General features: G+C 37.3%; 1 protein-coding gene and 1 non-coding gene across 2 annotated transcripts in view; both read left to right on the top strand.

Moving 5' to 3' along the window:
• Dbt (dihydrolipoamide branched chain transacylase E2) overlaps positions 1–18,001 on the top strand; it is a 43,524-nt gene extending 25,523 nt beyond the window's left edge. Inside the window, exons 5-11 of the mRNA XM_076861673.1 lie at positions 1,935–2,056; positions 6,058–6,277; positions 6,507–6,673; positions 10,492–10,569; positions 12,516–12,707; positions 12,837–12,908; positions 16,583–18,001. Coding sequence (XP_076717788.1) covers positions 1,935–2,056; positions 6,058–6,277; positions 6,507–6,673; positions 10,492–10,569; positions 12,516–12,707; positions 12,837–12,908; positions 16,583–16,750 — 1,019 coding nt within the window. The 3' untranslated portion in view covers positions 16,751–18,001. The remainder of the gene's footprint in view (positions 1–1,934; positions 2,057–6,057; positions 6,278–6,506; positions 6,674–10,491; positions 10,570–12,515; positions 12,708–12,836; positions 12,909–16,582) is intronic.
• On the top strand, positions 4,472–4,608 carry LOC143405350 (small nucleolar RNA SNORA2/SNORA34 family). Its single transcript, XR_013092059.1, has one exon. It is a non-coding gene; the product is annotated as a small nucleolar RNA SNORA2/SNORA34 family (small nucleolar RNA).
• Positions 18,002–25,717: the final 7,716 nt, after the last annotated feature.

Genomic DNA, 25,717 nt, shown 5'->3' with positions numbered 1-25,717 from the left:
AGATTCCCGCCCACCTCCCAAGCCGTGGTGGGAATGGGGTTCCCCTCAGTGGAATGGGCTGGCTGAGAAAGAAAAGCTGGTGTAGAACTTGTGTCTTAAGCAATCCTCCTGCCTCAGCCTTTTAAGTAGCTGTGATGATAGGTGTGCATCACCACACCTGGCTGAAAAATAGAGCGGCAAAAAACCTACAGAACACAGAAAGTGGAGACAGGAGGGGCAAGCTGACAGACGATCCACCTTCTGACAAAATGGAGCCCGTGCCTGCTTCATTTATATCCGGAGACATCAAAGAGATTCTATAGAATCTTTTTTTCCAAAAAAGGTTAAAGGTGGGTTGTTCAGTTCCTAACAGGTTATGTCCATCTTCAGCATTACTATGAGGAACCTTTCTAGCAGAGCAGAGGGGAAGGTCACATGCATTGGGTGATATGTCATCCCCCAAGAGCCATGGGAAGTTCCCGATGCCAGGCCTATCCCTTCCTGGCTTTCATGCCAAGAGAAGGTCCTCTTGTATTTCACAGATGGTTTCCTGCAGAAGGTCACAAAACAAAAGTTATATCGTCTATGAAATAGCCACCCCCACCCTTTTTTGAGATGGGGTCTTGCTTTGCTGCTCAAGTGGTATAGAACTTGTGTCTCAAGCAATCCTCCTGCCTCAGTCTTCCAAGTAGCTGTGATTATAGGTGTGCACCACCATACCTGGCTGAAAATCACTTTGATATCAGAGCCTGGGGAGTAATAAGTTCTGTGGTGGGATTCCTAAGCCAGCATTTCATCAGCAAGTGCTAAGATAAAGATATTTTAGTAGTATAGTTCAAAAGTCTGGGAGCAATATCCAAGTTATAGTGTAGCCTATATAATCATTATCACCTTTTTCAGAATCATTTTATAATTTGTAAAATATTTTGCTCCTACTATTTTGTTTTATCATTTCATGTGAGGCAGCCCAGGATAAAGAAATGAACCCAATTTACTGGACATCGTGGCACATGCCTATAAACCCAGTGACTTGGGAAACTGAGGTAGGATGATTATAAGTTTGAGGCCAGCCTCAACTATTTAGCAAGACCTTCAGCAACCTTCAAGCAAGACCTTATCCCAAGACCCTGACTCAAATTTAAAAAAAAAAAAAAATTTTTTTTAAGGGAAACGGGATGTAATATTCAATGGTAAAGTATCCCAGGATCAATCCCAAGTACAAAAAAAAAAAAAAGAGATGAAATCTAAATATTAGAATGCAATGCTAGAACCACTAAAATTTCATCAACCCAACAAAGTGATGAAATTATTTCAGATTAGTTTCAGTGCCATTCTTAGTCTCTTCTACATTGGTAAAATTGAGAAATCTTCCCTGTTTATTGAGAAACCTCTCAATCTCTTCCCTCAGATTAATCTTCTTAGCATTTTTGTGATAATTAAAGAATAAAATATGTGTAAAAACACTGTGGAAATTATTTGAAGTGCTGTGTAGTAAGGCCCTATTTTATTAATTAGAGCTTTACTCCAACAACTACATGACTATTACAATAATATGAGTTACTTCTCATATATACCCATGTTATTCTAAAAGGCGGTATTATAGTATTATAGTATCACAAAATATTTTCCAGGAAGGTGAATAGCAGTGAATTACTAGATGTTTTGAAAAAATATAGAATAACTCTGCTATATGATACATTTGGATATTTATATATTTCCGTTATTTTAGCAAATATGTATCATCCAAGTTAGTATTGGAGTTCCTGTAATTATAACTTAAACAATACCAGGTATTGGTACCTACCTCCCATTCTATGCCTACCATTGGTGTAGTTGCATGTTTTCCCACTCTAAAGTAGCCCAACTATAACCACTATTATGCATTTTGACTATGGACTTGGAGTTTTAGATATTAGAGGCCACTAAGCTTTGTAAAAAATTTTTCTTGTTTCCAGATTCAGAAGAAGATGTTGTTGAAACTCCTGCTGTGTCCCATGATGAACACATACACCAGGAGATAAAGGGCCAGAAAACACTGGCAACCCCTGCAGTTCGCCGCCTGGCAATGGAAAACAATGTGAGTTCTCTTAATATCTAAGTCTGAAACTGCACAAATGTATACATTTGTATCTCTGAAAAAGTGACCAACTATGCAGGATGAAATGGCTTATGTTAGGATTAACAAAAGATGAAAATGGCAGGGTGTGGTGGTGGATACCTGTAATCTCAGCTGCTTGGGAGGCCAAGGCAGGAGGATTGTGTGTTCAAGGCCAGCTTTAGCAACTTAGTGAGGACCTAAGCAACTTAGTGAGGCCCTGTTTCAAAATAAAATATAAAAAGGTGTGTGTGGCTCAGTGGTTAAGAGCCCCTGGGTTAAGTCCCTAATACCAAAAAAAAAAAAAAGAAAGTGATAGGGGGCTGGGGTTGTGGTTCAGCAGTACAGCTCTTGCCTTGCATGCATGAGGCCCAGGGTTCGATCCTCAGCACCACATAAAAAATAAATAAGTGAAATAAAGGTATTGTGTCCAACTATAACTAAAAAATAAATATTAAAAAAAAAACTGGTAATGGGGCTGGGGTTGTGGCTCAGTGGTAGAGCGCTTGCCTCACATATGTGAGACACTAGATTCAATTCTCAGCACCACATATAAAAAATGAATAATTAAAAAAAAGGTCCATCCACAGCTAAAATAAAATATATTAAAAAAAGTCTTAGTTGGGGCTGGGATTGTGGCTCAGTGGTAGAGTGCTTGCTTACCTAGCATGTGCAAGGCCCTGGTTTGATCCTCAGCACCACATTAAAAAAATAAATAAATGTATTGTGTCCAACTACAACTAAAAAATAAATACTAAAAAAAAAAAAAAAAAAAAAGTCTTAGTGGCAAAACAGCACTTGAGAAAGGTAAGAAGGGATTATGAATTTATTACTTAACATTGAGCAGTGTGTTTTTATTCTTTCTTATAGCCTAATAACAGAGCATTTATACATAACAGTATCTTATGTCAGGTGACCTAGAAATACAACTTGAAGTAGGAATTTGGATGTCTGTGATTCATGTATTAAAAGAATAAAAATCTATGAAGGAAATGAGAGAAGCAGGATGGGAAAGGGAAAAGGAGAAATGGGATGTAGTAGCAAGGATAGGCTCTGATCCAAGAAAGATTGGGAGAACCACAGAATTGTACTGCTTAGAGGGAAGAAGGCAAACCAGTTGTATTCCCTTTGCCAATCTGAATTGCCTGAGATGATCAACTTCAAAAGTGGAAAGGTTATTTGGTCTCAGTTTCAGAGTTTCCAGGCCATGACCAATTGGCCCCAGTTTTTTGGGCCTGTTGCAGCATCGTATGTCATGGTAGGTGTGCAGTAGGGGAAATCCATTCACCTCATGGCTGTGAATTGAAAGAAAGAAACCAAGTTCCACAGTCCGCCGCTTAGGCACATTCCCAACAATTGGAAGACCTCCCGCTAAGCCCCACTTCAAAGTTTCCACCATCTTCTAAAACCTGGGACCACATCTTTTAAGACATGGGCCTTTGGGGGACATTCCAGATCCAAACTATAGCACAGTTAGTGAGCAAATGGAGAGTATAATGAAGCCCATAAGTATTTATATATTATCTCATTTAACCCTGTGAGATAAAGAGCTGTTCTCAGACTTGTAGATGTAAAGTAACTAGTCTAAATTCACATAGCTAATACTACCAAGTAGTGTTAGCTATGTGAATTTAGACTAGTGTTCTAAACCAGTGTTCTCAGTCATCAGATACTGCCTCAGCAATCACTGTTGTAACTATTGAGTAAATATAGGTCAGATACCAAACACATATTATCTCTAATAATTAAACAACCCTATAGGGGTGGTTTGGATTATCCCCATTTTGCTGATGAGAAAGGGAGGTTGATGAAGTAAATAGGTGTTCCAAAGCCTGAGTTCTTTCCACTGTGGCCCACAGTGCAGAATTGTTTCTGTTCTTGAGAAAAGTAGTTAAATTGCAGTGGGGAAAAAACAAAAGCTGTGGGCTGGGGTTGTGGCTCAGTGGTAGAGCGCTTGCCTAGCATGTATGAGGCCCTGGGTTCGATCCTCAGTACCACATGAAAATAAATAAATAAAATAAAAGTACTATGTCCAACTATGAGTTTATATACATACATACATATATATATATATATATATATATATATATATATATATATATATATATATTTTTTTTTTTTTTTTTTAAAGCTGTTTGGGGAATGTGTAATAGAAATCATTAAGATGTTCATATTCATTCAGTTAGTTACCCTGCCTTTGGGGAATTATCCCAAGAAAATAATCTGGGACATTTTCTTCTTTGTGTTTTAGATAGCCAAACATTAGAAAGTACATATGTGTTCAAAATCAAGGAAATGCTTATATAAATTATGTTATATACCCTTGATGAAATTGTATATAATCGTTAAGTGTACTCAAATATGAAGACCATTTAGCATAATAGAAAACAGAAATTTTTGGCCCTGAATCAAGGCCAGCAGTTTGTTGAAGCTGTTGGTTTCAAGCAGGAGCCTAAAGAAATGTCTTTCTATGGTCTGTTGGCTACTTCAGAACTTTAGAAGTGTAATAGTCAATTCAATAGAAAGAAACATCTGAGGGGAGGGGAAGAAAACAGAAATTTTAATATGACACACTAAGTTATTTAGGACATCAGATGAAATAATGATTTATTGTTTTAAAAGTCATAAAATATTTTACCAGCTTTTTTCTTAAATATATAGAAAGATCACCTGTAGAAGAAATACATGGTTTGGTTTTCCTACATGACCTCCTAAAGATACATATAATGACTAGAATATTTGTATGATTACTAGAAATTAAATGTTGGAGTTTATTATCCTAAGTCATTTTTTTTTCTTTTCTTGCAGTTTGAATAATTATGAATTGAGTTTAAAACTAAATATCAATGGCATTTATAGTTGTTTGCATTTCCTTAAAAAGTTTTGTTGAAATTCAGAGTCCACTTGTTATAAAGTTCATGTTGACAGGATAAAATTTTTTATTCTTTTAAAGTCATCTTCTAGTAGAGGTATTTCGGGCTAGACAGAAGGGAAGGGAGGGGGCATGCGGTAGGAATGATAGTAGAATGAATCAGACATTATTATCCTGTGTGCATATGATAACATGATCTGTGTAACTCTACACCATGTACAACCAGACCAATGAGAAGTTATACATACCCCATTTATGTATGATGTATCAAAATTCATTCTACTGTCATGTATAACTAATTAGAACAAATGAAAAAAGGTCATCATCTTCTCCAGATGCACTAATACAAAAAAAATGAGGTATGACTCTAACAAATTAATACACACTGTGTGAGGATATCATCCAAACTTGTGTTTATTTTTATTGAAATAGAATTAAATGTTTTGTACAAATGTTTCCAAAGCAACCATCAAAAAAATAATTTGAGAAAGCTTTTATATGATTATTTAAGCTATTATATGTCTAACTGGTAACCAACATCAAAAATATTAGTCTAAATTAATTATAGTGTGTATTCTTATTTAAATTCTCAGTTCTCCCTTTTATGCATGTAGTCTCTAAGAATAGAAAAACTCAAGAAAGAATTAGGAAAGAGCCGAGTGTGGTGGTGCACGCCAGTGGTCCCAGCGACTCAGGAGGCTGAGAAAGGAGGATTGCAAGCTTGAGGTCAGCCTGAGCAACTTAGTGAGACCCTGTTTTATAATTAAAAAGTAAAAAGAAAAGTAAAGAGGCCTGGAAATGTAGCTCAGTGGTAGAGTACCTCTGGGCTCAACCCCTAGTGCCTATATAAGTAAATAAAGTAAAATTATGGATGAAATTTAAAAATACTTGACTGTTAAAAATAAGTTTTTCATGAATAGCTATGGGTTACATATAAATACCTCAAAACTACATGGGCAAATGAACAGTGTTACAAAAGTAACAAGTGATTACTTATGTAGGGGAGGTGTGGCATGTCTATTAAGATGATGAAAATGTTATTTCCTATACTAATTTATTCAGCAAAGAAAGAGCAGTTGTATTTTTAACGTTAAAAGGTATTTTTTTTTAGATCAAGTTGAGTGAAGTTGTTGGCTCAGGAAGAGATGGCAGAATACTTAAAGAAGATATTCTCAACTATTTGGAAAAGCAGACAGGAGCTATATTACCTCCTTCACCTAAAGCTGAAATTATACCACCGCCACCACCAAAACCAAAAGACAGGACTGTTCCCATACCAATATCAAGGCCTCCAGTATTCACAGGCAAAGACATAACGGAACCTGTAAAAGGTAAAGTCCTAACAGTAACACACAGCAACAGTACCTTTGTTTAGGAGGAAGCTACTTTAATAGATGCATGTCTATAATACAATGTTTTTAAGTCTTACGAAAAGGAAAATTCAAATTCAGCATATAATTTATAATAGCTTTTCCAGAAACACTTCAATTGATGTATAGTTAATTTCTGAAGAATGATACTATGTCAGGTTTATAAGTAATATAATTGAATGTTTTCCAGGCTTTCAAAAAGCAATGGTTAAGACCATGTCTGCAGCCCTGAAGATACCTCACTTTGGCTATTGTGATGAAGTTGACGTTACTGAACTGGTTAAGCTACGAGAAGAATTAAAACCTATTGCTGCAGCTCGTGGAATTAAACTCTCCTTTATGCCCTTTTTCTTAAAGGTGAGATTTCATTTGTTTCAAACATGTTTGTGAGTAGGATATTGACTTTTTTTTTTTTTTTGCATAAATGCAATGTGCTAACCAGATTTGAATAAAATATTACTTCTCACCATATCGTATAGTTAGAAAAATGTGCAGGCACATTATTTTTTGCCTAAGAACTTATAAAATTGGAATTGTGTATTATATTCTTATCTGCTTATTTCTCTGAACATGGGATGGTGTTGGGGGTTGGAATTGTCCTGCCAGTTAGGTAAAGCTTTTAATTCTGAAAGGATCACAGAAAAGTCTGCTTTGAACTACAGTGAGATTTGGTATTGATTTTGTGTATTGCTGACATGCATTTATTTTCATTTCTTCAACAAACTTAGGTGGAGGCTCCTGTAAATCATTTCTAGTGTCACAGGTGTTGGGGCCAGTATACAGTGAAACCATCAGCTGACCTTGAGCAACTCATAGTGTAGCTCACATTAATGACCAGTGTGAAGTAGCTACCATGTGGTAGGCTGTGTAGTATCTCTTAATCCTCAGAGTAACCCTGACATGTAAATATTACTGACCTCATTTTCTTTTAAAAAAAAATTTAGGCCTCCAAAAGATTGAGAAACCTGTCAAGGAAACATAGCTAACCAGTAAAAAAAAAAACTTAAGTTTCTGGTCCTGGTCTATTTATTTGAAAGTGCATACTGATGTTTCTATCTTCTTGCTACACAAGACTGATTTTCCTTAAAACAAATTATTTTATTAGTTCCTGATTCTTTTCAGGGGTTCTCCTTCTTTGCCTTTAGGATAGTTTCCAAAATCCTTATTGTGACATTCAAATACTTTTAAGTCCCTGCTGTCTACATCTCCAGTCTTCTCTCACATGGTTGCTGCCTCTGATAGTCATAGTAAGCTATGCCTAGTTGGTGGAATATATAATTCCTTCTTAAATGCCACTCTTCTCTTGACCAAATACCTGCACATCCTAAATACCAAATTGTTCAGATATAAACTCTTCTAGAAGCTTCTGTGGCTGTCACTGTTTGAGTTAAATACACTTTTCTTTCCCCTTCTAATGTATATGTCTCAGTGTATTGCCAGTGTTTACTTGGTTGTCTCTCTGCTGGACACTGAGACTCATGAGACAGAAACCATTCTCCTTGAGCAGCCACCCTGACAAGTAAGTGCATGCTGTATAGAAATGAGATATAGTAGATATCTGTAGGTGAAGGAAAGCATCTGGATTCTGTGACAGCTGTAGGGAGTCAGCTGTCGAGACGAAGCAGTGGAAATAGGTGGAAGACATCACCCAAATTGTGTGTGAATTAGAAGGTGGTGAAGGATTACATGGGGATGAGTAGAAGTTGAATTGGCAAAGAAAATTGACAGTGAGTGGAGATAGACCAGGAAAGAGTTGCTTAGAAGCCAGGTAACTGGCTTCTGTTGCTATACAGCAAATTACCCTAAAATTTAATTATTTAAAAAATAGCTGTTTAGGGGCTGGGGCTATAGCTCAGTGGTAAAGTGCTTGCCTTGCATGTGTGAGGCACCAGGTTCAATCCTCAGCACCACATTAAAAATAAATAAAGATACTGTGTGTTCATCTACAATTAAACAAATATAAAAAAAAATAGCTGTTTATTGAGTCACTTGAGTTTTCAGGAGAGTGAGTGAGTCTGCTGACCTCAGCGGTGTTCTCATATCTGTAGTCAGCTCATAGGTGGGCAAGGGACAGGCTGGTATGGAATGGCTTCTACAGAAAGAGAATCCTTTCTCTTCCACATCTCTCTTCTCCCCAGCATGCTCACCTATAAATGGTCTCAGCACTGGAAGGGTTGATAGAGAAAGCAGAAATGTGCAAGCCCACTTTTTTTTTTTCCCCAAGACCATTTTTTCCCCTAGCTCTGCTGCTATAAATTTGTTCTTATCTTTGACCAAAACAAGTCACATATGTAAGCTCAATGTTTGATAGGGCACTTAAGGGCCGGGAGGCAGGAAGAGTGGGACCATTGATTCAGCCTCTCTTGCCCCAGAGAAAGGAGGGAAGTAGATGGCAGTTATGTGCTTCACAAAGGTTAAACAGGATAAGGGTAGCAATGCTGTTGGAGTAATCATTGGGAAGTTGAGAGTGGCCTCTACCAAGACAGGTGGAAGAAGGTATCGTTGAGGTACAAGTATGATTGCAGTTAATTGGGAATGAATAGGAATTAAAGAAGAGGAGAGACAAAGAAATTCCCCTGGCCTTAGGGGAAGAAGAGTTGGGTTGGGAGGCAACCTTGAATAGCAAGAGAGTGCCACCATGTTTTGACTGGCTTTTTCTCACTGCCTCCTGGTGACAGCATGTCTATTTGGAAGCTAGAATAGACCAGTTCTTAAATATATTGGATCTCTTTTATTGCCATTTTTCTTTATTTTTCCAGTCTAAATGAAATATCTGATAGATATTTTGAAAATAAAATTTAGTGAACTTTGTTTTAAAATAGCATATAGGTTTCAGAACATTTAAAAAATACTATAAGGGCTGGGGTTGTAGCTCAGTGGTAGAGAGTTTGCCTCACACGCGGGAGGCCCTGGGTTTGATTCTCAGCACCACATAAAAATAAGTCAATAAAAATAAAGATATTGTGTCCACTTACAACTAAAAAATATTTTAAAAGATACTATAAAATATTTATGTAGGAGGAAAATTACCTAATCCATGGGCATGTGTCTTGTATTTTCTTTTACAAATTTGGGTTTTTGGAGGTGGGGAACATGTACTGGGGATTGAACTCAGGGGCACTCAACAACTTAGCCACATCCCCAGCCCTATTTTTTTTTCTTTGAGTGGATCTTTACTTTATTTATTTATATGCAATGCTGAGAATCAAACCCAGTTACTCCCACGTGCTAGGCAAGCACTCTACTGCTGAGCCACAACCTCAGTCCCCTTTTTTTGTATTTTATTTAGAGACAGGGTCTCACTGAGTTGCTTAGCGCCTCACTGTTGCTGAGGCTGGCTTTGAACTCACAGTCTTTCTGCTTCAGCCTCCCAAGCTGCTAGGATTACAGGGTGTGCCACCATGCCTGGCTCACAACACTTATTATGTGTAATACTTTAGTCTTACTTATACATTTCTACATGAAGAAGATAAAAGTTATAGTTAACAAATGAAATACTTGCTAAAACTTTCAAGTCATAAAAATTCAGGAATTTGTAACAAATGTTTTCATTGTATTTGACCTTCATTGATCTAATTCCTTAACCCATCCTATCTAAACTAATCACTATGAAAGATTTCCATAACTTTCCTTAACTCTAGTTCAAGTATTTTATTTATTTATTTATTTTCCTGTCAGACCACAGATCCAGACAGAAATAACAAAACAACACAAGTAAACTAAGACTTTTAATAGGTCTAGATGAGGGCAGTAGGGAAGTGGATTCTTTTTAAGAACAATCTTTTAATTTTGCTGCCTTTTAACTTTAATACACGTCACATCCACCAAATACAAGTGAACCTTGATTATTAAATCCTGCATGGGTGGAGAAAGCTATTGAGAGGATTTTGGGTACAATTGGGGAAATCTGAATATGCGCAGTAGAGAAATGGTATTAAGGGAAAAAAGAGGAAGGGAAATTAAAGGAGAAGGCAAAGAGGAAGACATAGAGGTGATTCAGTGATTCAAATTGATTGAGAGTAACAGTGGAAGTGTCGTGCCTCAGTGCTTTAGGCTTGAGATTAAACTCAGCATAGATGATTCTCTCCTTCCCTCTTTTATATCTCTTATTGCTTCAAATTCCTTATCCTTTCTGAGTTCAAATGCTAACTTTGCATTCTCTTTCTGTTAAACAGGCCGCTTCTTTGGGATTACTGCAGTTTCCTATTCTTAATTCTTCTGTGGATGAAAACTGCCAGAATATAACATACAAGGTTGGCTATGCAATGTGAAAGTGTCTGTTATAAATAGAAGATGATGCTTGTAGGTTAGAGAGACTTCCATCATACCTCAAATGGTAATCTTTTTTTATATAGAATTAAGGTATGGGATAAAACTGCCTCCCAAAAGAAGCAAGTCCCTCAAAGGTGAATTCCTAGAATTTTAAGAGTGAGAATAATTTAAACGAAAAAACTAATAAAATTTGAATTCAGTTCAAGTGAACTCTTCTGTTTGGAGTTATTAAGATAGTACTTTTTGTGGGATGTCAATCCTTATGTACATTTCTCATTAGAAATATAGAACCAGATATGAGCTTAGGGAATAGGGTGTAGCTCAGCAGTAGAAGAGCACTTGCCTAGCATTCACAAGGCCCTGGATTGATCCACTGCAACACACACACACACACGCGCGCGCGCACACACACACACACACACACTCACTCAGTGAGCTTAGATTCTTTAGGGGATCAGATTTAAAATATTCCAATATGATTAAAATAGGCAATTGTATTTAATTTTGTTTTAATAATTCCTGACTAAATATATATATATATATATGTGTGTGTGTATATATATATATATATATATATATGACAAGAAATCCAGACAAAATAATGATATTTACCTTCAATTCCATGACTTTAAAGTAACTCACTGTTTATGTTGAGATATATGTTCTTCCAGGATTTCATTTTTCACATATTTTAGAAAAATATTTGAAATTTTTCTTGCTTCTTTTTTTCTTTTTTATGTAATGTATTATGGGCATTATTATATGTCAATAAATATAGCTTTGATATTCAACTGATCAGTAACCTATTGATAAATATTTTTATTATTTGCAGTTTCTCAAACTTAAAAGCAATCTGTATTCAACATCCCTATTCATTTCTATATATCTCTGTATTTATCTCTTAGCACAAATTTTTATAAATGTTGGTACAGATTGTCAGCTCTTCTCCAGAAAATCTATGCCAGTTTACACTCCCACTAACAACATATGCCCTACTTTCCTACTGGCAAAGCAATTATCATTTTTCAAAAAAATTTTTTAAAAATTGTTTTATTTCCTTTTTCTTTCCTTTTTGCAGTGCTAGAGATTGAACCTAGAGACACTCTACCACTGAGTCATATCCCCAACCCTTTTTTTAAAAATATTTTTTAGTTGTAGATGGACACATAGCTTTATTTTTTTATCTTTATGTGGTGCTGAGGATCGAACCCAGTGCCTCACACATGTGAGTTAAGTGCTCTACCACTGAGATACATCCCCAGCTCATATCCCCAACCCTTTTTATTTTTATTTTGAAACAGGTTCTTGCTAAGTTGCCAAGATTAACCTTAGACTTGTATTCCTATTACCTCAGCCCCCTGAGTTGCTGGGATTACAGGTGTGTGCCACTGCACCCACCTCCAATGCTAATCTTTACTAGTCTCTCCAGATATAGAGGATATACAGGGACTCTGAAAGCCGAACAAAATTATGCCTTTTATTTTTATTTTGAAAGATGGTCTCGTAAGTTGCTGAGGCTGGCCTTGAACTTGTGATCCTATGAGTTAAGGGCCACTATACCTGCTTAAAATCATTTCTTGTATCTGGGCACCATGGTACATGCCTGTAATCCTAGCAGCTTGGGAGGCTGAGGAAGGGGGATCACAGATTCAAAGCCATCCTCAGCAATTTAGTGAGGCCTTAAGCAACTCAGTGAGACCTCGTCTCTAAATAAAGTATTTAAAAGGGCTAGAGATGTGCTTAGTGGTTAAGTGCCCCTGGGTTCAATCCCCTGGTACCAAAACAAACAAACAGAAAAATTGTTTCTTATAAGTCATTGTCAATTTGGAGAAAGTAGTTGTTGATGGTTATTTTAGAAAATGGTGAAGTTTTATCCTTCCTTTACTTATGTATTAAAAGACTGTTGTGTAATTTTTTTATTTCTTAGGCTTCACATAACATTGGGATAGCAATGGACACCGAACAGGGGTTGATTGTCCCTAATGTGAAAAATGTTCAGATCCGCTCTGTATTTGAGATTGCCACTGAATTGAACCGCCTCCAGAAATTGGGCTCTGCCGGTCAGCTCAGCACCAGTGACCTTACCGGAGGAACATTTACTCTTTCCAACATTGGATCAGTGAGTGATGATGTTCAGATTCATGAACCATCATTTAAAGTTTTGTTCGTATGCTTAGTTAAAAATATAAAATGATATTTGCCATTTGTTCTTTAAACTCTTAATCCTACTCTCTTTCTTTTTTTAAAGATTGGTGGCACTTATACCAAGCCAGTGATATTGCCACCTGAAGTAGCCATTGGGGCCCTTGGATCAATTATGGTATGTGTATTACATAATTAAAAACAATTTAAAGCAAATTAGGGAAGTAAGCACAAAGTAGAGTTATCATTTCTAAGTTTTTCCCCTTACTGTAGGTGTGAGTTTGTGAAGTTTGGCTCAATCAGTTGTTTCTTCCTAATTGCAGGTAGCCCTGCAATTCTGTTGGCTGCTGCCATGGGCAATAAATGGTGATCTAGATTGTTTAGGTTCAGGTCAATCGAAATCTTTTTCTCTGTAAAACTGAAAGTCTGTATGCACCCTGCCTCCTCCCAGCCCCCCGCGTCTGCCATTCTACTCTTTGCATTAACTACTCTTGTACTGCATGTAAGTGGAATCATGCATAGTTACCCTTTTGTGTATGGCTTACTTCATTTAGCATATAATTTTCCAAGTTCATCCATATTGTAGTATATATGAGAATTTCACTTGTTTTTAAGCCTCTATTGTATGTATATAGTATGTTTTGCTTCTCCATTCGTCTGCCAATGAATATTTGGATTGTTTCCATTTTCTTGTCAATTGTGAATAACACTACATGAACATTAGTACAAATATCTGCTCAGCAGATACATATTTTTTAGTTTATTTTATTCGCAGCACAACTTTTCATTTCTCTGGCTGTACACAATGTAGCATCACATCATATGTGCAGTCATACATGTACCTAGAGTAATAATGTCCATCTCATTCCACCATCTTTCCTGCCCCCCATACCCCCTCCCCCTCCCTCCTGCCCAATCAAAGTTTCTCCATTTTTCCTCACCCTCCCATTATGGATCATTGTCCACTTTTCAGAGAGAACATTTGGCTTTGGTTTTTGGGATTGGCTTACTTTGTTTAGCATGTTATTCTCCAACTCTATCCATTTACCTTCAAATGTAATAATTTTATTCTCTTTTAATGTTAAGTAATATTCCATTGTGTACATATACCACAGGTTTTTTTTTATCCATTCATCTATTGAAGGGCATCTAGGTTGGTTTCACAGTTTAGCTATTGTGAATTGAGCGGCTATTAACATTGATGTGGCTGTGTTATTATAGTATGCTGATTTTAAGTCCTTTGGGTATAGAGCAAGGAGTGGGATAACTGGGTCAAATGGTAGTTTCATTCCAAGTTTTCTAAGAAATCTCCATACTGCTTTCCAGAGTGTTTGCACCAATTTGCAGTCCCTCTAGCAGTGTATGAGTATGCACTTTCCCCCATATCCTCACCAACGCTTATTGTTGCTTATATTCTTGATAATTGCCATTCTGACTGGAGCAACATGAAATTTTAGAGTTGTTTTGATTGCATTTCTCTAATTACTAGAGATGCTGAACATTTTTTCATATATTGTTGATCGAAAGTATATCTTCTGAGAAGAAGCAACTTAGCCCATTTATTGATTGGGTTTTTTTTTTTTTTTTTTTTTTTGGTGTTAAGTGTTCTGAGTTCTTTATGTATTCTGGAAATTAATTCTCTATCTAACCTGCCTGTGGCAAAAATTTGCTCCCAAAATGTAGGCTCTCTCTTCACCTCATTGTTTGTTTCTTTTGCTGAGAAGAAGCTTTTTAGTTTGAAACCATCTCATTTATTAGTTTTTTTATTTGATTTGATTATATTTGCACTTTAAGAGTCTTGTTAAGGAAGTCGGGGCCTAATCTGATGTGATGAAGATTTGAGCCTACTTTTTCCTCTATTAGGCGCAGGGTCTCTGGTCTAATTCCTAGGTCCTTGATCCACTTTGAGTTGATTTTTGTGCATGGTGAGAGATAGGAGTTTATTTTCATTTTGTTGCATATGGATTTCCAGTTCTCCCAGCATCAGCCAGGTGTATTGTTAAATAATTGGTTAACCTATGGTTTCTTCAAGATATGAAGTATAGATCTTAGAATATAAATCTTAATTGTGACTTAATGTAGTCTTTGTTCAGTAGGGACAAATAGTATTTCATTTCTCTCTCCCTCCATTTCATCTCTCCTTTCCTATTTTTTTTTAACTATAAATTTTAAACTCCTTATTGCTAAATTGTCTAAGACACCAAAACCTCCTTGATACTCAATACTGTTCTCCTTTTCTTGACTTTTATTTTTTTAATATTATTTTTAGTTGTAGATGAACACGGTATCCTTATTTATTTCTTGTGGTGCTGAAGATCAAACCCAGTGCCTCTCACCTGCTAGGCAAGCACTCTACCACTGAGTACAACAATCCCTTGCTTGACCTTTTAACTGTATTTGAGACAGTGATCCATTCCACTGAGTTGCAGAATATCTTGCTATACTGGTTTTCCTCCTGTCTCAGTGCCCATTAGCTCTGAGTCTCCTTTGTTGTACACTCTCATTTCCCCAATATCTAAACATTGGAGTACCCAAGCTCAATTCTAGCCCTTTTCTTTATCTGATCTAGTCTCACGGCTTTAAATACCATTTACACACCTATGATTCTCAAGTTGTATCTCCAGACTGGACCTCAGCTTTTAAATTCAAACTGACATATCCTGCTTGGAGGTCAATAAGCATCTCAGGTTTTAACAAATCTAGAACTAAGCCCCTGCTCTTTTCCTCTCCACCATCCTGTTCCTCCTGAAATCTTCCCCATTTGTGAGTAAGAGTTCAGCTCAGACACCTCCAGTGGCTTTTCATCTCACTCAGTCAAAAACAAGGTAGCCACAATGGCCTACCTAGAACCACAGGGATGCCACTTAGTGTGACCAGGGACCCCCATTGGGCTGCAACTGTTGTGTCTAAGCCATGAGGCAGTAAGTACAGATGGAAAGGGTGGACCTTGGGAACTTTTAAAGCAGTTTACAGAGTGATTTTGTATAACAAATCTAATAAGAAGTTGGAGCTAGTAATTTCTATTTTTTTTTTTTTTTTTTTTTTTTTTTGGTACCAGGGATTGAACTGAGGCACTGGACCACTGAGCCACATCCCCAGCCCTATTTTATATTTTATTTAGAGACAGGGTCTCACAGAGTTGTTTAGCATCTTGCTTTTGCTGAGGCTGGTTTTGAACTCACCATCCTCCTGCCTCAGCCTCCTAAGCCACTGGGATTACAGGCATGCATCACTGTGCCGGGCTCTATTTCTTTTTTTAATAGTTCACTTTTAGTGTGCTTTTTAAAAAATAGCCTACCATGGATTAGACGTTGTATTTTAAGAGAAGATCCTTTACCAAATACAGATTGAGAAACACTGCCTTTCATGACGTGCCCCCACCCCACCCCGTGTTCCACTCTCACCCCTGCCCTCCATTGTAGTCACCTTCCAGTTTTGGTTTTCCCACAACACTCTAGTTGTGCTTCCCTACCATCTCCTCAGGTATCCATAAGGCTCATTTCCTTCTTGTCCTCAGTGAGGGGGCTTGGAATCCTCAACTTTTGGGGGCTCTCCCAAGGTCCATAGAGTACCTGGCACATAATAGGTGCTTGTTAAATATTGATAAATATTTGAAATTGATGAAGTTTATGGTAGGTGTGGCAATTATATAGAGATATAAGATAACCTTGTAGAAACTGAATGCTTAGGGCACATCCTCCCAAAGATAGGAATAATAGGAGTTAGTGTTTTGGGATGTCTACCTCATCTCTATCATAGAGAAGAGGGTTTGCCTGATTTTATACCATTGTCAGCAGAGTTTGATTTTGAGCAATGAAAGTTTACCTATTTATTTGTTTTGCTTATTTCTAGGCCCTTCCCCGATTTAACCAGAAAGGAGAAGTATATAAAGCACAGATAATGAATGTGAGCTGGTCGGCTGATCACAGAATTATTGATGGTGCTACAATGTCACGCTTCTCTAATTTGTGGAAATCCTACTTAGAAAACCCAGCTTTTATGCTACTAGATCTGAAATGAAGATGAATAAGACATTGTTGAACTTTCTGAGCTTCCAAAGTATGTAAAGCCTCGCTGTGCCAGCACACATTCTTCATCATAATTTGTATTATAAATGATTTGTATTATATGATCAAGGTTCTAAGGCACAATATTTATCACTACTATGTTAACTGTTTAATGAAAATGAGTAATAATGTAATAGGTCTCCTGGGGCTGTCACATTTTATAGGTCAGAGTGGGACTTCTTGATATGGTGCTGAGGTCTGTGTGTCAGTGGATTGAAACTGACAAGAAAACGAAAGCAATGTTACTAACAGGCAAGTAGCCATATACACACAGCGTTTGCTTCTTCCTTCCTTCCTTTCTTTCTTAACTAATTCTTAATGAAACTTTATACTTAATTGGGGAAAGGAATTTGTATACCAAAACATTTTCCATTTCCCTATAATCATGCTTATCGATATATAAGTGCAATTATACTTCTTTTAAGATATTTGAGTATATATATATATATATATACTCTTGTTCTGTGTAGAGAGAATCATGTATGAATGCCTTATTTATATAATTTAACATCTTTTAAAGGGGGAAATTATAGCCTAATCTTAATGATAGTTTTATAATCAGTAAGGCTGTTAAAGGTACCTGTTTAAAGTGGATATACTTTGGCATTTAATTGGGAAGAAACTTCACTTTCAACAACTTACTTCATGTGAGGAAAGTACTTTAAATGTTGCAACTGTTGATTTTTTTTTTTTTTTAATTCAAAAGCCTGCTGCCTTTTAATTTTCTTGATTTTTAGCTACAAATAGATTAAGAAAAGAAAAAAGTGTCTATTCCATCCTCCATATCCTGAGTAGGAACATGAATAAAAGGAGATAAGAGTATGATGAGTAATTATGAACATAAAAATAAAATAATGAAATTTATTCAGAAAGGAAGGCTTCATAATGATTATTTTGTTAAAGGTTCACGTTATCAGAAATATCAAGATGAATGTAATCCAGCATTGGGAATTGAATTCAGAAATCTGAGTTGTTTCTGATATTGTTCAACTGAATACTGTATGCCAAAATTCATTGTTCATGTGAAGTTTTGTGGCAGAAAAAGATCATTTTAATGTCTACTTAAATTTTTTTTCTAAATGGGAATAGTTTTTAAATCAAAATAATAAATAAATGCTGTTATTTTAAAAATTCAGATAATATGGAAGTTACAAACAAAATAAGATATAATCCATAGTACTACCACTATTAACATTTTGATGTATCTATATGCTTATTCTTTTTTATAAAAATTGGATCATAGTATATGTACTATTTGATCATTTTAATTTTTTTTCAACTTGTCATTATATTCTGGATTCCTATATGTCAATAAACAGTTCCACATTATCATATTTTAAATGACTGTATAATATTCCATTGATGTATTTATTATACATTCAGATATCAAACATCTACTGTATACTAAGAATGGTTCTAAGCACTGTGCACACAATGCCTGCCCTCATGGTCCCTGCCTTGATTGACTTACAGTCTAATGAAGAAAACAGATACTAAAATTCATAAAAATAAAAATATAATTATATTTCTATACAGGGAAAAGAACAGGATACTAAGAACTATCTAATAGAAGTTTCTGAATCTGTCTAAGACAATCAGAAGATAGGTGTCGTATAATTTAACCAGTTCCCCACTGATGGGCATTTGCTGAATTTTAAATGAAAAATAACGTGATCAGTAAAGCCTTACCCTTTGCATAAAGGAGAAGGAGGCCTGAAGTAAATATGCAACATATTCACCTGAAGGTTCAACATCATTGGCTCAAGATAATTCTCATCATCTTGTCCTATCCCATGCCAATGCCATTATCATCTCTATAGTCTCATCCATTGAGAATTCAACAAAGGATTCATTCCCTGTTGTGTGTAGGACCTTCAGGATGGCAGGATCCCCTGGAGGAAGGCAGAGGCAGGAGCCTGGCTCTGGCAGCAGTGCTATTCCACAAGGCTATCCACATCCTGGGGTGTGCCAGGGGTGAACAAAGCTCTTGCTGTGTTCTTAGCGGTTGAAATTAAAGCAAAGCATCCAGAAAATTCATGTCTTCCACTAATATGTCTTCACTAATATGGGACTAATAGCAGTTACCAGGGTTTTGTAAATGGAAAGAAACCAAAATCATTGCTAAGAATGGCCAAAAAGGAAATCAAGGTTCTGTTCATTATGCAGAGTATTCTTCTGACATTTGAAAATGAAGCACAACAGGGAAGGAAGTTTGAAAGTATCCCCCAGAAAAGCATGTGTTGGAAATATAATCCCCAATGCAAAGTGTTAGAAAGTGAGGACTAATGAGAGGTGTCCAGGCCATGAGGGGTTCACCCTCATGCATGGATGGATCAATGCTGATTATAAAAGCGCTTGAGGCTGCACTTTCAATCTCTTGCTTTCTCTAACCATGTGATGCTTTCTACCATGCTGAAACAGAAAGAAAGCCCTCACCAGAAGTTACTCCTCAATCCTGGACTTCCCTGCCTCCAGAACTGTAAGAAATAAATCTCCATTCTTTTTTTTTTTTTTTTTTTTTAAAGAGAGAGAGAGAATTTTTGATATTTATTTTTCAGTTTTTGGCGGACACAACATCTTTGTTTGTGTGTGATGCTGAGGATCGAACCTGGGGCCGCACGCATGCCAGGCGAGTGCGCTACTGCTTGAGCCACATCCCCAGCCCAATCTCCGTTCTTTATAAGTTACCCAGTCTCAAGTATTCTGTTACAGCAGAACAAAGCAGACTAACACAGTGGTTTTGCTCCTTCTTAACATACTATCTTTTCTTATTGAGGTTCAATCATTATGGCTCCCTTAACACCCTAGCCCAGCTTCATATCTGTTTCACAAACCACATACCTAATATTAAGATAAGCTGTATCCTTAGGTCACACAAATCCAAGCCATTCAAGTTCTTGGTTTTTTAATTTTTTTCTCTCCCACCCCCTCCAAGTCATGGCTTAAGTTTTGCTTTCCATGGGGGAGCAACATAGGTGACATCTATGTGACCCCAGACCATTCAGGGAGCAGCGTGGGAACACTATACCATCTGAGCATAATGCTTCAAGGATGCACATAAAACTCTTCAGGTTAAAGTGCTGTACTGAGTCATTTAGCCTAAGTGCTCTCCACATAGTAATTGGGAGGGAAAACTTGAATAACACCTAGTAATAATGCCATAGTGTCAGATATCCTTAGTGCCTTACATGTATTAATTACTTTGGTCTCCTTAGCAACTCTATTAGTTAGGTGCTATGATTGATCATCTCTATTTTAAAGATGAGACAAGGCACAGAATTTAAGTCATTAGATGTGCTTGGATTAACATGCTCTGAAGAAGTGTAAAAATTAGGCCACTTCATCTCATGTTCCAAAAGTGGGAACTGATAATTTAATGATGTGTTGAAGGGATAGGTACTGTTAGGTCAAAAGGAAGACAGTTCTGTGTGTACTGGTGGGGGTCGGGTAGCAATTTGAAAGTCTCCCTAAAGCCTATGTATTCTGCAGGGGTTGTTGTTAGGAATTCGCTGAATCAGTTTACTGAAGCAACATGATGTTAGTTTGCCCAAATCAGGATTCCACTAAAACCCTTATTTTCACTCTTATTGAGTCTTGAGAGGGAGAGAGAGAAAGAATTTTAATTTATTTTTTTTACTATTTGGCGGTCACAACATCTTTGTTTGTATGTGGTGCTGAGGATCGAACCCGGGCCGCACGCATGCCAGGCGAGCGCGCTACCGCTTGAGCCACATCCCCAGCCCTTAAGTCTGTTCTTATACCAAAACCAAAGAGGAGCCAGCCATTGGGAATTCTCCAAGTATGGGATGCATCCCTCAGGAACGAAGCTGTGTTCAGTGACTGTTTGTGGTGGCCTCCCCAGGTGTTCAGGGTGGTCTGCAGCAAAGCCAAGGAGGATACCTCAAACTCCAGGCAGTGACTAAAGGAACATTCTGAGGCTTCCAAGGGGAAAGGATCAGGTCCTGAATTCTTGCAGTCTATGCCTTATCTTCTTAGATGCTGGTTTCCCCTTCCTACAAACACTCAAAAACTAAAGAGGTGTAACATTAAGGCATTACATATGTGTGCAGCTACTGAATTCAGCAGCCTGTACCGGACAGACCATAAAGACACTCTCTTTATATGAGATAGCATTTATTCTAGTAGTAATATGAAAGCCAAAAGAGAATGAGAAGAAAATACATCACTATATTGGGGAAACACCAAAACCCGAAGTCATGCTGGGGAGTTACAGGGCAGCTTTTCAGGATCCTGACAAGGACTTAAGTCCTATTCCCCATGGGCTTCTGAAATGCAAGTTAGAACAAAGAAAGCTCAAGATGACCTAGTGATCCCCTCAAGGACACTTCATCGCACCAAGGGCTGGGCAGATCCCAGAAGGGAGTGAGAACCTTGACACAGGGGGTGGTTCTGAGCCAAGCCAAGTCAGCATTCTTTAGATGTTCCATTAAGGATGTGTGGAGGTCACAGCAGGCACAGGAGCCAGGAAGGTCTTAATATTTTCCTTAGTCCTTTAAGTGGTAAGCACAGGATTTGGGTTTTGGCAGACACTCACCTCTTTGTTGTCCTAAGCGCTCATCACAATGAACTCTTCCCTGGAGCTTTTCATTTTAGAGTTTTCTTTTTCTTTTTCTTTTTTAACGTACCTTTGTTGAGGCTCTTCTTCCACTCTGGATTACATGGTGTAAAAACCTACGCAAAAGTCCTTTAGCTCTCCTTTGACACAATATTTGTGCCCTTGCTCTTTCTCTCTCTCTGCTTCCTCTTTCCTTCCCTATTTCCTCTCTCCTTCTCTTCATGATTGCCTAAAAGAAGGCTCAAAATAACACTTTTCTCACATTGTTGCCTCTACTTGGCACTACACAAATGAATTTCCAGTTTTGCTCCAAAATGGACACTTTAATTCCTTCCTCACTGTCCCCACTACTCACCTGTAATCACACTGTTGGCAAAAGCTTTGGCCACGTCTCTCACATAGGTATCTCTTAAATAATTCTCTCTCTCTCTTAAATAATGGACCCTCTCTCCCCTGAGCTCCAGGTATTCCATATTCCCCTCGTCAGCATCTCAAGGTCAATAATTGGTTCAGTGATGTCTCCTCAGACAGGTCGGGTCAAATATGAACTATTTACACCAAACCAGATATGGTTCATATTCCATAAAAAAAAAAAAAATCCACAACCACAGTCTCTTTTATGTTACAGAAGGCATCCATCCATAGCAGCATAGATCACTGGATGTTTGCAAGTTTAGGATAATGCAGAAATGAAAATTAATCCATTCTGAGGCAGTCCCAGTACTGAGTGCAAGGGCCTTAAACCACAATTATATACATGTGCTAGTCAGACCTTTGTGAGCAAACATCAAGCTCTGGGTCTTAGCTTGCTAAAACCTAGCAGGAAAATTTGGAGACAGTCCAGAAAACAGCCACAAAAACAACTAAAGCACGACAAGAATAAATGCAGCTCTGTTATACAGAGGTCATCTATATCAGGCTTTTACTAAGTACCATGAGGAATGTTAAAATGCAAAGCATGGGGAACAGCTGTTTGTGGATGTTAATAAGAGACAGGAGAAAAGAAATGAGGACAGGTGGAGATCAAGCATTTAGGTTTGATATGGGGGAAAGCTGGGACAAAGAAAGGGGTTCACACTCACACTTGGCTGAGCAGGAGGCCGTCGAGCAGGCAGCAAAAGTGGCTCCATCCATCCACACCCCCAGAGGAGCAGTCAGGCTTTGATAAATTTGTGAAAAGTTGTTTAACTTGAAGTTGCTGCAAGAAACTCACCATAGTTCTAAAAATGTGGTAAAAAGCAAAGTCCAAAAAAGACAAAGATGATGAAATCTGTACAGAAATTACAATAGTGCATGCAGTTGGTCGTAAAAGCTGAGCAATTTGAATTGTTGAAAAAAAATCAGGTGGTGTTCAAAATGGAGTCACAAAGACTTTGGACTAAATTGATGGCAGCTGTAAAGAAGTTAAGGGAAACTGAAGGGAGTACTATAAAATGGAAATGACTCACAGTCTGAAAATTAGATAATCAAATCCTCAGATTCCATGAGGTGAAATGCCATACTAATAACTCTGCATATCAAAGCTTTCACAAATTGCACAACAACCTGGCCTTGGTCCATTATGTTGCTGGCACCTCATTAGAAGGGCCCTGTTGGTTCAAATGTTGCTCGGACAGAGCTGCACAAACTGCCGCAGTGTCATTTTGAAAAACTGCCATTTTCCTCTACTGCTCTAGCTCCTCTAATAGTTTTGTGTGTGAGAATAATGGTAAGAGCCTAGCTTGTAGTCCCCACTATTGGGAAGGCTGAGGCAGGAGGATTGCTTGAGCCCAGTAGTTCAAGAATATCTGGGCAACATAATGAGACCCCATCCTAAAAAAAATCTAAAAGGAGTAATTCCAATTTCAATTGAATGGAATTATTTCTGTAAGATATTTACTTTCAGGTTGTAATATTTATTAAATCTTTAAAACATTTCAGCTTCCACCTTTACTAGATAATAAGGTCTGTATGGTATTTTTGGAAATGTGAAAAATATTATTGCAGTTACTTTTTCAAATGTATTTAAAATATACTCAAAAGTTAGGTTGATATTCTAGAAACAAAGGATAATATAATTTACATGGAATAATCTGTGCAAAAAACTTTTTAAATTAGTATAGTTTTTATTTCTATAGAATGGAAATTAGTGCATACAAATAAAAGCAGAAGGAGAGTATCTTTTTAATTTGCTGTGCAGTCAAAAATACCTCATTCAAGTCAGGCATAGTGGTGCATGTCTGTAATCCTAGTGATTCCAGAAGCTGAAACAGGAGGATTGTGAGTTTAAAGCCAGCCTCAGCAAATTAGCAAGACCCTGTCTCAAAAAGGGTTGGAGATGAAGCTCAGTGGCTAAATGTCCCAGGGTTCAATGGGAATCGAACAACAACAACAACAACAACAAAAAATCTCATTCAATATATAGGAAAACACTATCATTTCTATGTTATTATTTGCTGGGTATGAAAGGGATATTGGTTTTTTCCTTTTGAAAAAAGACTATATGTTTTATTCTAGCCATCTGAGTTTAGGTTTAAATTGCTCTGGGAAGTTTGCATAATATTCTGATGACCATTGCTTAGATGCCATATTTCATATGAGAACTGTCTTTACATAATGAGAAAAACTATGGCAACCACTTCATTCGTCAAAGAAATTATGTTTTGTTCATTTGCATTTTGCTTGTTCACTAACATTGATTATTTATACTTATAGAATGTTTTTCTTAAATGAAGATTTAAAAATCACTTCCAATGACCTTCTAATTTCTGGTCAATTCCCAGTAAGCTATGGAATATATGGTTTTCATATAATAGTGTTTTGTGTCTCCATCTTTGATTGGTTTAGGTAAGTGGTGATGGTGATGGTGATGATGGCAGGGAATGTGTCAAAAATGTCAGCAGTCTGGGTGCAGTGATGTCCACCTATAGACCCAGTTACTGAGGAGAGGCAAAGACAGGAAGGTCAATTGAGCCCATGAGTTTGAGATCAGCCTGGGCGACACCATGTTGGGGGCCGGGGGAATGTAAACCAACACAAAATCTAAAGGTCAGAGGTACATTTGCATTCTTAAATACATTAATTTTATGAACACAAAACAAATATATATATTTAATATGGGAAAAAGAGAAAAGAATAATTAGCACTTAAACTATTTTATCAGTTGTTGCAGTAACTTAGATATTTGAGTTATTAAAAGATTGAAACTCGGCTGGGGATGTGGCTCAAGCGGTAGCACACTCACCTGGCATGCGTGCGGCCCGGTTTCGATCCTCAGCACCACATACAAACAAAGATGTTGCCAAAAACTAAAAAATAAATATTAAAAAATATTCTCTCTCTCTCTCTCTCTCTCTCTCTCTCTCTCTCTCTCGTTAAAAAAAAAGATGTAGCTTTAAAAAAAAATAAAAGATTGAAACTCTGTGGAGAAATGCAACAGAAGTCACAAAACTGCTTGAGAAAGGTGTTTGGTGTACACCAGCATTGACTACCATCTCCCCAGCATTGACTACCATCTCCCCAGCATTGACTACCATCTCCCATCTCCTCAGTTTCCCGAGTTTGTCAGACTAATTAGGTATCTATAATTTTCTAATGTAAGTCTCAAGACATGGAAATATGTCACTCCTCTATTTGACAAAGGGTACCGTCTGCTATTTAGGAGTTTCCCTTAAATGCATGTGTATGTGAATGCACTAAAAAATACCTATCCACCCAACTTTACCAAAAGATTTCCACAGAAAAGAATATTAGTGTTCAAAACAGTGTGATAGTGGCAGAAAGGCATATAGACCAATGGAATAGAATAAAGAACACAGAAATAACCCTTGCATAGATGGGCTAATTAATTTTTGGCCAATGTGCCAAGACCATTGAATGGGGAAAGGACAGTCTTTTTGACAAATGATGCTGGGAACACTACATATTCACATGCAAGTGGGTCTTGCTATGGTTTGAATGTTTTTGCCTCCCCTGGCAAATTCATATATTGAAACCTAACCACCAAGATAATGATATTAAGGACGGGGTATAGGGGGGCGGGAGGTGATCAGGTCATGAGGGCTCTGCCCTTGAACTCTTACAAAAGGGGCTTGAGGGAGCTTATTCTCCTTATCTGGCTTGTGAGGACACAGCAAGAAAGCACTATCTGTGAGGAATAGACCCCCATCACACCCCCAAATCTGCTAGCACCTTGATCTTGGATTTCTCAGCATCCCAAACTGTAAGCAATGAATTCCATTGTCTAGGTATTACCCAGTTTATCCTGAAGATGTAGTCATGGTTCAACATAAGCAAATCTATAAATGCAATGCACCACATAAACAGAATGGTTGCACAATATTATGGAAATTGTGTGTGTGTGTG

Source organism: Callospermophilus lateralis, chromosome 7 (genome assembly GCF_048772815.1).
Source record: "Callospermophilus lateralis isolate mCalLat2 chromosome 7, mCalLat2.hap1, whole genome shotgun sequence".
Taxonomy (NCBI): domain Eukaryota; kingdom Metazoa; phylum Chordata; class Mammalia; order Rodentia; family Sciuridae; genus Callospermophilus; species Callospermophilus lateralis.
The sequence above is the reverse complement of the archived record's forward strand: the minus strand, read 5'-3'. Positions and strand labels throughout refer to the sequence as shown.